Source organism: Macaca thibetana, chromosome 8, assembly GCF_024542745.1.
Source record: "Macaca thibetana thibetana isolate TM-01 chromosome 8, ASM2454274v1, whole genome shotgun sequence".
In the NCBI taxonomy this organism is placed as follows: Eukaryota; Metazoa; Chordata; class Mammalia; order Primates; family Cercopithecidae; genus Macaca; species Macaca thibetana.
Genome location: NC_065585.1, coordinates 32559713 through 32573621, shown reverse-complemented (window position 1 = coordinate 32573621; position 13909 = coordinate 32559713). Strand labels below are relative to the sequence as shown.

The window sequence follows — 13909 nt, the reverse complement described above, 5'->3', positions numbered from 1 at the left end:
CTGCAGCCAATTTGGAATTCCATTTATTTTTTTTTTTTCAAGATTTGTGAAAACAGAAGTATAATGAATTTTTCACCTGGCTTAAGAAAATCTTAACGATTAGAAAAACAAAGCTATATAATTATTTTAAAAATATTTAAATGTGACTTTTAGAAGTGTTTAATTTTACTCCAATGATAAATATAAATCATATTTACCAAAATATTTATATTGAAAATACAAATCAGCAACTATGAAAATATTTATTTGCCAAAATGTTATTTTTTGGAAAAGTAGACATTTGATTATTTCAAAATGTTTAAATAATGTTTATACCAATAGTCATTATCAAAAAAGTACATTTTTTCTTAATTGATAGACATTGACTTGTTAGGTTTATATATTCATAAAAAGTATCCATAGTCATAAATGCAAAAGATTCTTCACGTATTAACAAAAATAAATAAGTTATATTATAGAAAATATAATACAAATAGAAACAAATCACTATTATATTTCTTAAAGAAATGACCATCGAATGACCATCAAAAAGCAAGTTGTTTTTTTCCAGAAATAAGATTTTAAAAATTATGATTTATGGCAATAGAGAAAGTAGACAACAAGGTGAATAATGAATTGCTTTACCTTTTAAATGTTTAAACATTAACAAAAATAAGACAAAGAAACATATTGTATGATGGTCATTTGATGATGTTTTATATATAATACTTATTAGGCAAGATATTTGGCATTAAAGTTTTCTTATTTTGGCATTATTAAAATATTAAAATTCATATATCATAAAATAAAAAATTATCTTTTATTATAAATAAAAATTGGAAACAAAGCATACTATTTTAATGGAAACAATAATAGAAAATGAGAATTATTATATAATTTGAATGCATAAAAGGCAGAATCAACTTACAGTTAATACTATATACATTCACACATATATAGGCATATATATTTATCTACTGGTGTATATTTAATGGCTAAAAATGATCAAAATACAAGTATGTCTGAGTTCACCTACCTTAAGAACATCTCCTTGTGCTAAATGAAATGTTCTGGCTGAAATATTGATTCCCTTGCCTGCTTGAACCTGAATGCTATAAATGCATTCATGGTTGTTTTCATAGTTGAGTGGATAATTTGGAGACAGCAAAATTCCTTCATTATTTGTTGCAGATGCACCACATTCAGCTGCAGGTAAAACAGAATATTGAAGTATAGTTTAATAGATAGCAGTATCATTTTCAAGCAATGTCATGTATGGAAGTGTAATGCATTTTATTTTACCTAAAGTTTAGCAGAAAAATAATATACAGAATGACTTTATGTTGTAAATGATTAATTCCCTCCTCAAATAACATATGGGAGGAAGAGACTACAGCTCATGGAGAGGACAATTGTGTACAAATGAAAATATACAACAGTTGTAGTAATTTTCCCCCTAGATTAAAGGATAGCATAGGAAAGGATGAGAGCACAATTTTAAGAATGTATTTTGCATTTGTAGATTTCTGATAAATTTAATACATTTAAATTTATAATTTAGCTCTTTTAAATGAAAGGGACATATATTAATTTTGGTTTTGAATAATTCTAACTTGATCTTTTAAAACATTTGTACCTTTTTAATTAATTTGACCCTTCTTTTTTCTCCTAGTACTCAGTATTCTGCTGATACAAGAATTTCAATAATAAAAAGGGAATCAAATATTACATTATCTTTGAAAACTGATATAATAGTTAAACCCCCCTGGTAATAATAGTTAACCAATAATTGTAACAAATTGGGCATCTTTGGAAATTATATCACCTTTCTCAGGATAGAAAATTAGACTACATGAAGGCATTCTCATAATAGATAAAATGGTTTTGCTAAACCTTCAGGACTAATTTTGCAAAATTTGAGGAACTGCCTAAACATTTAGGAAAATGTGAGAATTTCTCAACAAATTTAGCTCGAATTTAATTTTAATGTATTTCAACATAAAAAGCTTGTGGCAGTATTGAAAAAACAAACAATAAGTCCTTAAAAGTCTTAAATATGTTTCAGAAATTCAATAAACTCAGCTTTCTATCTTAATCTAATAACTTGTTACCGAACCATAGGGCAAAAATATTTACATTTTCAAATATTTAACTGAAAAGGAAAAAAAAAATAAGCAAGTTGTTTTTTTCCAGAAATAAGATTTTAAAAAGAATGATTTATGGGAACAGTCAGAGAAAGTAGACAACAAGGTGAATAATGAATTGCTTTACCTTTTAAATGTTTAAACATTAACAAAAATAAGACAAAAGAAACAAAAGCCTATTGAAATAAAAATGATCAAGAAGAAGCAGTCAGTATAATATCAACATTGTGTGAAATAATAATAAAAACTAATGGTGTTATACTAACAGACAGTATTACACAATAAAAGGTTCCTCTAAATTCTTTTTAAAGAAAAAAAAATCAAACTTCCAATACTGATTTAAATTCTTTTAATGTTACTTAAACATGTTCAAAAAATAGATACGTCTTTATACTTTTAGCTGTGTACAGTTATAATACCAAACCAGTTTACAAATACAGGAACAAAATGACAAAAACAATAAAATAAAAAATAGCAACATGTATCTAATGAGGCATAAGGTTTTGTTTTCCTAACATTAAATCGCCTTTGGCAATGTGGATCATGTAACAGCTGCTGGAGTGTAGGCTTTTGGAGTTTGCTACACCTTTAATTACTCTATGCTGTGTAGCAACTTGATTCTCCCTCATATTATGCCTCTGTGAACTGCTGAGAATCTTTCATCTGCATAGTGCAAGAGAATGCCAGGCATCCATCACTTAGTGGAAATCATTTACATTTTATTTCTACTTTATTTCTTTCTACTAGCTTTTTGGAATATAAGTATGTTTGTGGGGGCATGAAGACAAATGTAATCTGGATTACACAGGTGATCTAAAATGCACATATATTTTTGTCAATTAGATTATTTAGAAGGAAATGCTAATTATTTTAAATTATTTTACAGAGTCATGAAGTTTTGAAAATATAAATGGTTTTAGTTCTTGTCTGTAATAAGTTGACACAATATTTTTCAATTGCACATCTAATCTTGCACTTTCTGGTTAAAATATACTGATGATCAGCAAGTCAAAATCCAGAGAATGTCATACAAGGCCATTTACAAAGTGATCCCAGTGTGCCTGTCCAGCTATTACCTAGCCTTCTCTGCCATGGACCTTGCAATTTAGCTACCCTGAGCTACTACTGGCCCTTGGCCACAGTCTCATACTCTGAGCCTTTGAACTTGCTATTTTCCCGCATATGAACACCACCTCTGGTCCCAAGAGATGTGAATAAAGAAAATTACAGCCCATGAGGAAAATTACTTGATATGGAATTAAACTGTTACGGTTCTTTTCAGTATCGGGTGGCTGTGATGGTAAATGAAATTGAAAAAAGCAACACCACGTTAAAGTATCACAGATAATTCTCAAGAATAATAGTTGTGGTTCCATGCTTATGAATTCCCAGCAAAAATATAGTAACTTCAAAATTTTCATTATATATAACATGACTAGCACAGCAAGTTTTCATAAAGCTTATTTAAACTGAGAAGATAAGTATTGGCAAACTGTGACTGAATATTCTTAAGATATGTTAAAATTGAGAAAAGGAACTAGCAGCAGAACAGCTGACTATAAGAGAGAAGCATGGTTAGTTGATACAAGGAAGACAAGTGCATATATGAAAATGTCAATTACATGAGAAAGAGGAATTTGAGTAAAGCAAATCGTAAAGATCCAACTGGTAAAGGCAAGTTGAAAAAGTTATCTCTCAGCCATAGTGACATTTATGGAGAGTATACCGCTATCACTGAATAATCACAAATGTGTGACTCAGAAGATTATGTCAATGTTAATATTTTCAGTCAGGTGCTATAAGGAATAGCATATGTAAAATAAAACATGTATGTAAAAAATGTGTTACAATAAAAAAACTACAAGGTCACTGTAATATAAATAACTTATTTACTTGGTTGAGAATGTACTGAAAGATATTTGAAGTCGCTAGAGGCACATGATAGAATGCTCTGATTTGGAAAAAACAAATCAATAGGTTGATTCCATAGATATTTATGAAATATTTATTATGTACTGGGTGGTGAGGGGTATAGCTGAAGCTCTTATGGGACTTACTTTCCAGTGGAAAAGATGGATGTTTATCATACAATCACTCAAATAAAAATATAGTATGTGAAAGCGTTAACTGAGAGCCCTGACCTGTCCTGAATAGCTAGGAAAGACTCTCTGAAGTACTGCAACTTGAAAATGGATGAGTAAATTAAGGGTGAAGGGAGAAGGCAAGTGGGGGAAAAGAATATTCCAAACAAAAGAAACATATCTAAAAACATTATTGGTGGGGGTGGGAGACGGAGGAGATAATGACAGGTTCTAGGAACTGAAAGACCTGATGTGAAAAAGCTTTCTTTGTGCAAGGTTGATCTAGAAGTAGATCTCTGAGGATGTTTATCTGGTGTGATAGGAGAAGAAATGTTCTTTCTTAGGTGTGTATGAATGGAGAAGTCATTAGGTGTGAGCTGCTTGTTCTTGTGATGGGGAAATACTTTTGTCTTTAAGGCTTGGAATGTTGGTTGCAGAATTTGAAGAGCAAAAAAGGAGACTGAATGAGCTACATTTGTAAAATTGTTTGAGATTTTGGGTTAGGAAACCACTGCTTCAGAGTTTAGGGGTTGCAATGTTTTCTGGAGGTGAGGTAAGCACACTTTTTCCTACATTAACATAAGCCCAGGACATTGTTTCTCTCATGTCTTGGTCTAGAGTGAGTTTTATGTTCTTGATAACTGATGCCACTAACTGATAAAGCCTATGTTTGATAATAAGGATTTCTTACAAAATAATCAGTATAAAACTAGGGAGTAATGTTTCCTCTCTCTAATTTGAAATAGAGGGTGCTGTCATCTTTAAATCATAAAAATTAGTAATATGAAAACATTACATAATTTAGCAGTGTTAAGAAAATATTTTTGGAGAATAAGTACTTAGTGTTCCTTGTAGCATATAAATATTTTCTGTGCAATTTCCAGTGTACACATTGTATATGATGACTTTTCTGAAAAGCAAATCCTATTCACATAAAATACCTTTTTATTTAAATGTACATGTTAAGATATCTATTTGAGTTACCAATATGAAACTCTTTGCTGAATATGAAAATAATATGTTGATAAATGTGACTTTAGTTGGATTGGAGTGGGAAAGATGTGCACTGAAATCTGATGATAAGAGTCATTGCTACAGTGAAGAATTCACTAGAGCAGGGATACTCATTGAATTTCAATATTTTCATACTAACTGAAAAACAGACAAGCCATGCATCATTAATTTCCATTACTGGGATAAGAACATCTGGTAGCATCTATTGTATACATACAGTCATATATTTTTAGATAAACTGGTAAAATGTTTTTCAGCAATTTGACTGGAAATCTGAAAAATGTCTAGATCAGTAAAGTTCACAGTTACTTTTTAAAAAATTTGCATTACAATTGAGTCTCTTTATTTTCAAACTGTTTTGTGAAAGCAGGCAAAATATACTTGATTTAGATTGTTCAAAAAACTTACAATGTTTTTAACCATAAACATATGGTATGCAAGTCAAATAAGGAGTAGCATTAAGCAGAAATATATTATTTCCGTATGTTTAATTATTACCAGAAGAAAAATAATGATAATACATCATTTTGCTCATAGAGGATCATATGAGGATCAAATCCAAATCAATCATTCTTTTTTTGCATGTGAATTCAGGTTTTTTTCCTTTTTATCAGCTAGTTAAACCCATTATATTCCAAATATAATTTAGATTTTATTTCATTAAGTTAGGACATCATTGATTATAAAAGGCATTGTTATGTGTCTCTAAAAAAAGCCAAAATGCTGCCAATACACTATAATAGTCATTGATTGTCGTATACATGCATATTTCACAGATGTTAGTTTTCTTAAAATGGGACATCTAAAAATTGTGAAATATGGTAAAATGTGTTATTAATTTTTTTTTTGAGCACTTCTTCTAAGATGCCTTCTCAGCTTGGAAGTATTAATAACACTTTGCTCTTCAGAAATTTTTAGTCAAAAATATTTTATTTTCTTAAATAGGTATTTTAATAATACTTAGATTTTCAGAAGTGGGTAGAAATTGTAGGGTAGAAAGATACATTAATTTCCTTATGCCTCTACTGAGAATATGAGAATCCATTAGTATTACTTGCATACAGTCTTATTTTTTCTTTCTTTTGTTCTTCGTAGGCAATAATAGTACTTAACTGGCTTTCTCCTTTTAGCCTCTCTAAATACATGTATGTATCCGTGTGCAAACTAGTGCTACTTAAAAGTTATTTATAAATCAAGAGTTTAAACATTTTTTTGAAGAATTTCAAAAAAGTTTCATAGTTACTTTTTTCCCTTAAACATTTGTTTTTAATGCATTTTCTATAATCATTTTTTACCGTGTAGAATTATATTTTTGTGTATGAATTGCAGTCATAATTGGAACGCTTAAATTCAAAACTTTTTAAAATAAATTATATCATTTTATTTTAAAAATATTGACTATTTCCTATAATCTGACATTGTCTTTTCATCTTTCCATGAACAGGTATTGAAGGTCTACTGTGCTGAGTTATTTATTAAAAATAATGTTCTTAATAAAAATAACTATGGATATGCCTGATACTGTATTAGGTCTTGGGAATAGGTCCTCGTCCTCATGTGATATGTACTCCAAAAAAGAGGCACACATGGAAACTGGTACATGCACTAACATGTAGTCTCTAGTATGATACAAGTTCGTGTAATAGGCTGAAATGGCAAAAATGAAGTAGTACATTTTAAAGGAGCCGCAAGAGAATTACATTAAGGCAGATTTCATGACTGTATTATTCTTGATTTGAGTAAGAAATGTGGTTCCAAAGGTAACCAAAATGTATGAAGAAGGGATTCCAGGCAGAGTGAAATACTTGAATGAAAGTATAAATAGGCAAACCAAATTGACATTAGTTAGAAGAACCAGTAATTCATACACCATTCTAAGACATTTGGACTTTATCCTGTAGGCAATGGAGATTCATAGAAGAGTTTTAAAAAGAGAAAAACATGACCAACTTTGAGAAATCCACCAGGGCAGCTCTATGAAGAATGAATTGTAGTCTTGGGTTACTAGAGGGTGAAAATCCTAGAGAAGATTATTGTAGTGTTACAGACAGAAGATGAGAGCTCCAACTATGGAGGAAGAGGAGATGCCAAAGTAAAAGTTATAGAACTTGGAGACAAGTTCGGTGTGGGGGCATGAAAGAGAGGGAAAGGTAAAGAAGACAAGCAGTGGCTTTGATTATAATGCTGATGAATGTATTTTTGCACAAGATAAATTTGATATGCCTGTTGGATGTCAAGTAAAGTACACCAAGCAGCTAGGCATATTTGTACCCATGGGGTTGGTTTTTTAAAGCCACAGACAGAAAGGTTTATCCAGAGAATATATATATGTATGTATGTGTGTGTGTGTGTGTGTGTGTGTGTGTGTGTATATATATATATATATATATATGTATGTATATACACCAAAAAAAATTTACAGGCTAATATCCATGATGAACATAGATTCAAAAATCCTCAAAAAATTTTAACAAACCAAATTCAACAGTGCCATGATCAAGTTAGATTTATCCTTGGGATGTAATATATTTCAGTTTACTGTATAGATAATAATAAATGTGATATATTACATTAACAAAATGAATGACAAAATTATATAGATGCAGAAAAATCACTAGACAAAATTCAATATCCTTTCATGATAAAAATTTCCAGAAGATGAGGTAATAGAAAGAATGCACCTAAATACAATAAAGATCATGTGTCAGAAGCCCACAGCAGCCATCAAGCACTGAAAAGTTGAAACCTTGTCAAACAAGATTAGGAATAAGACAAGACTGCCCACTCTCACCAATTCTATTCACTGTAGCACTGAAAGTTCTAGCCAGAGCAACTAGTAAAGAAAAATAAATTTAAAAAATCTTGATCATAAAAGAGGAAGGCAATTGTCTTTGCAGATGACATCATCTTACATATAGAAAACTCTAAAGACTCCACCAACAAAACTGGTAGAACTAATAAATTAATGCACTAAAATTGCAGGACATAACATTAACATATAAAAATTAGTTGTGTTTCCATATAGTAACAATGAACTATTCAAAAAAGACATTAAGAAAGTAATGCCATGTATAATAGTATAAAAAAGAATAAAATACTTAGGTAGAAATTTAATCAAGGAGGTGAAAGGCATACTGAAAACAGTAAAACAGTAATAAAAAATTGAAGCTATGAATAAATTAACATCCTGTGTTCATGGGTAAGGAGACTTAATATTGTAGAAATATCTATACATTCCAAAGCAGTATATAGATTTAATTCAATTCCTATCAAAATTCCAATAGCATTTTACACAGAACTAGAAAAACAAACCAAAATTAATATAGAGCCAAATAGCTAAAGCAATCTTGAGCAAGAAGAATGAAGTTGATGGCATTATACTTCCTGATTTCAAATTATTACAAAACAAAACTAATCAAAACAATATGGTATCGGCATACTGGCATGAAAACTATTAAACCCAGGTATATACGATAAATTAATCTTCGGCAAAGGCTCTAAGAATACATGAAAAGAAGAGTCTCTTCAATAAATGGTGTTAGAAAAGCTAATATTCATATGCAAAAATAGGAAATTGGCTCTTTATCTTACACATACACAAAAATCAACTCCAAATGAATTGAAGACTTAATCATGAGACCTGAAACCTTAGCACTTCTAATAGAAAACAGAAAAAGTGCTCTATAATTGTAATTTCAGAGATGATTTTTCGGATAAAACACAAAAAACACAAACAATAAAAGTAAAGATAAACAGATGGAACTACATCAAACTAAAAAGTTTCTGCCCAGCAAGGGTAACAATCAACAAAATGAAAAGGCAACACATGGTGGCGCATGTCTGTAATCCTAGCTACCCAGGAGGCTGAGGCGGGAGAATCGCTTGAACCTGGGAGGCGGAGGTTGCAGTGAGCCAAGGACGCACCACCGTACTCTAGCCTGGGTGACAGAGTGAGATACCGTCTCAAAAAAAAAAAAAAAAAAAATGGAAGAAAATATTTGCAAAACACATACCTGACAAAGGGTTAATATATATTATATTCAAGAAACTCATAAGGTTTTATTTTTTAAACCCCAAACAACCCTATTAGGTGATGTGCTAGAGGTTTCAGTAGACATGTCTCCAAAGAAGACATACAAATGGTCTACAGGTCTAAGGAAAGGTACTCAGCATCACTAATCATCAGAGAAATGCGAATCAAAACCACAATGAGATACCACCTCACATCTGTTAGCATGTCTATTACAATAAAGTAAAAAGATAACAAGTGTTGGCATGGATATGGAGAAAGGGGAACCCTTATACATTGTTGGTGGGAGTTTAAGTTGGCACAGCTATGTAGAAAATAGTAGGGAGATTCCTCAGAATATTAAAAATAGAACTACCATGTGATCCAGCAATCTCACTTCAAGGTATATAGCCAAAGGACATAAAATCACTGATATCTGCATGTTCATGTTTATTGCAGTAGTATTCACAGTTGCCAAGATATAGAAAGAACCAACCTGTCTATTGATGGATGAATGGGAAAGAAAATGTGATACATATTTGGAATATTATTCAATATGGAATATTATTTAGCCTTTAAAAAGAAGAAAATCCTGACATTTGCAACAACATGGATGAACCTGGAAGACACTATGGAAAGTGAAATAAGACAGACACACAAAGACAAATACTCCATGATCTCCTGTACATGTGGGATCTAACAAAGTCGAACTCACAGAAACAGAGTAGAAGGTTAGTTAACAAAAGTGGGGGGTAGGGGAAATGGTGAGATGTTGGCCAAAGGGTACAAATTTACAGTTGTAAGATGAATAATTTCTGGAGACCAGACACACAGCATGGTTACTATAGTTACAAACATTGTATTATAATCTTAAAATCTGCTGAAGAGAGATCTTAAATATTCTCATCATGGGCACATGATATGAGGGGATAGATATGTAAATTAGCTTGATTATTACAATCATTTCACAATGCAGATGTATAATTAAAACATTACGTTGTATATCTTGAATACATGCAAGTTTTATTTGTCAATTATACCTCAATAAAGCTAAAATAATAATAAAAAAACACAATGTTAAGGAGCTTCAGCAAAAAGTACAGGAATGTATTGATCTCTTTCGCTCTCTGTCCTTTGGGTCTCAAATACGATCTCGATTCTCTAATATTTCCCTAGTTCCCACTATCACATTTCAAATGGCAGCGACCAATATGAGACTTCTCCAGCTGTTTGAAATATACATTGTTACTGATTTCACTTTTTATTCTCTTCTTACTGGTAATAAAATAAAATAAGAAAACAATTGTATATGATCTTATTAACCAATAAATAAATGTCCGAAGACCATTTCTACTAGTAATTTTTGAGTTCTGCAGAATTCACGAAACAGGTCTTTTTTCCTAATGCTTCGCAAAATGAAAGAAAACAAATAAACATAAAAAGGCACATGAGGAATGTCTCTGTCTGACTGCCTCCTCATCAGCTGAGCACCATCTTCTGATTTTCATCTCTTAGCTCTTCTCTGGAGGCTGAATGGAGTGGACTTCATGCCCTGGGAGTATACTGAGCCTGCAATGATGGCCTTCTCCTTGGCCAATGTATTAAATGTCACTATTTCAATTCAGAGAGAGGCTTCATGCTTTCTTTCTCTGTATCTTCGAGTTGAATTGAAATGCATCATGCAAAGTATTCAATAGTTAAATACTATAAAGCAAACAATAACTCTTGGAAAATGTGACAATATAGATGAATTTTTAAGATGTGAGAGGATTTACTATGGGCTAAAGCTTTTTTTGTGTAATAATTATATGAAGAGAAAACAAAATCAGTATGTGAACAATTCTTCATTATGATAAATTTTAGCTCAAGTGTTTCAAGTTTCATGGAGATGGAGTGACTAAGAAATGCCACTCATAATGCAGGTAACCCTTGACTTTACATCTGTGAATACAAAAATTAGGAGCAAGACTCCCAATCCTAAACCATATCCAGGTCAGTAAGGTATATCTGCTTGATGAATATCTTCCCAAAAGCATTTCTTATAGGTATCATGGAGGATATTTACATTATCTGAAATGTACCAAATTGATTCAAGGAAATAAACAATCTTGGGTTTTACTACTTTAATTTTAATAATGAGTTATTTTCTTATGTTAATAGCCAAAAGAGACATAAAATGTTCTTTAGAGAAGAGTAGTACAATTTTCAATGGGAACTTAAAATTTCTATAACAAAAATCTAAAAATTTTAAAATAAATCATGAGAAGCATAATAGCTAAGCATTGAAAGTGTTTAGCTGTATGCTTTGCTCCAAAACATGTTCTATAATAGACTATTGACTTTTTAGATGGTTGTGCCATTCAAACTAGATCTGACTCATTAGTACTAGGGTGGCATTTGTTGCTGGCAACAACACATGTTGAGTCATTTTTATATTCCCATTACAGATTCTAGCTAATGAAATTAAATTCAGAATGTGCCTTCTTTGTCTACTGGACTGCACGAGTGCATACAAAATACACAATTTGTCAATATAAAACAAAATATATTCAAATTTCACTTATGTGACATAAATCTAAACATCTAAAATAAAGTATTCTGAATTAAAATATTACATTTTAAACCAGTGATAGAATAATACAAATTCTATTACAAAGCAGTCACTTTGCTATTTGCTGGGAGTAAGAAGAATTAAACAAATAGATTAAATGATAAATTGCATTGTGATGCACTAAGTGCCATAAAAACAAACATGAACAAGTTTGGTGGGAGTATTGTGAATGAAATAACCAGTTTTGCCTATAGAAATTGAGGAAAGCCCACAGATAAAGAGAATCAAATCAGGTTTTAAAGGCATAAAACACAACCTGCTAAAACAATTCTATAATGCCTTTGATTTTCCTGATTAAAAAAAATCTCATTTTATTATGGTTCTTATGTTCATTAGACAAATTATCAGCCAGGTATAACAGACACATAAATACCAAATTTTATTTCCACAGACCTAAGGTCTGCATGGATGTAAATAAAAAACTATTCCTTTCATTGGTCTTCACCATAATAGTTTCTTAGGAACAGTTGATGGGGTTGAGATTCTTTGAGGATTCTTCACCATATATTGTAGCTTTACATTTTATGTCTTGTATACTAATGGGGTGGGATTAAGAAATCCAAAGAATTTAGGGAAGAGATTGCAGTATAGGGAAACATGCTAAGAGATTATGCATTATAGGATCAGCTGGAGAATGGCAAGTAGACCTTCTTGAATTCTTCATAGCAACACTAATGGTTCTAAAGTAGATAAGCTGTGATCAGAGTTGGGAAACAGTGTTCTTCAGAGGAAATTTTCTTAAAAAAGGAAAAAAAATGTGATCCTGCATGTATATTTTTAGACAATCCCAGTTAAAAACATTTCTCAACCCTTTCTTTTCCTTTTTTTTTTTTTTTTTTTTTTTTTGTTTCAGATGGAGTCTTGCTCTGTTATCCAGGCTAAGTGCAGTGGCTCCATCATACCTCAATTTAACTTTGAATTCCTGGGCTCAAAGTTACGGGTGCACACCACCACCAGCGTATATAGCTTTTTTTTTTTTTTTTTTTTTTTTTTTTTTGAGAGACAGGAGTGTTGCGGGGAGGGGGATGGTTGAGGGGATGGTCTGAGATTCTTTTTTGTCCAGAATCACCTTGAATTTCTGGCTTCAAGCTATTTTCCCATCTTAACCTCCAAAAGGTGCTGGGATTATAGGCAGCAATTACCATGTCCAACCTAAAGTTTAACCTTTAGAGGAAAGTCTATGTGTTATAAAATTACTGAGAAGATCATCACTCTACAGGTGGTTTGATTGTTCTTTTAACAGGCTGTCACCTAAAGGTGTCTTAATTTTTATTATTCCTTTATTGGTGTTTGCCATTCTCTGTTTTTCTCTCACTGCTCCTATTTTCTCCCCTACTGTAATACTACAATAGAGGCTTTTGTTTTCATTCTGTAGGTCTGCTTGCTTAAATTTCTTTGTAGAAAAAGTGCTCTATAAAGCAAAGATTGAAAGGAAAAATCCTCTTGTAGTAGATTATATATATGGAGTTTTATTTTATATTAATTTAAATCATGCACATTTGAAATACCTTAATAATTAAAATACTAATTCTCACTTTACATAAACACTTTTAATTTATGTAAATAACTCAATAAAAATAGTAATCACATAATTTCAAAGATGTGAACCAAATTGGTTGTAAACCATGTTTATTTTGAAATGCCACATGGGTTTATAGCTTCATTTTAACTGGAAATACCCCCCAGCCTTTGGCACACTACACTTTGCAAGAGAAACACTATGGAGTGATTGTAGGTGACATTCTTTCATTCATCTCACAAATATTTATTGAGCGTCTACTATGTACCAAACACTGTGCTCTGTGCTAGAGATCCAGCCATTAAAAAAAAAAAAAAAAGCAAGAAAGAGAAAAATGATAACTGCTTTTTTCATAATGTATCTATTCTCCTGAGCGAATAAGACAATAAACAAGTATAGAAAAATAAATAGATTAGTCCAGGCATGGTGGCTCAAGCCTGTAATCCCAGCACTTTGGGAGGCCAAGGTTGGAGGATTGCTTGAGGCCTGGAGTTAGAGACCAACCTGCACAACAAAACAAAACTTTGTCTCTAGAATTTTGTTTTTATTTTA

At 31.4% G+C, this 13909-nt stretch overlaps 1 protein-coding gene across 5 annotated transcripts in view; it reads right to left on the bottom strand.

Moving 5' to 3' along the window:
- The window catches only part of CSMD3 (CUB and Sushi multiple domains 3), a 1234985-nt gene that overhangs the window by 367069 nt on the left and 854007 nt on the right, over positions 1–13909 (bottom strand). For all 5 annotated transcript variants that reach the window (XM_050802135.1, XM_050802136.1, XM_050802137.1 and 2 more), the window contains one exon: positions 1016–1185. In XM_050802135.1, coding sequence (XP_050658092.1) covers positions 1016–1185 — 170 coding nt within the window. The remainder of the gene's footprint in view (positions 1–1015; positions 1186–13909) is intronic.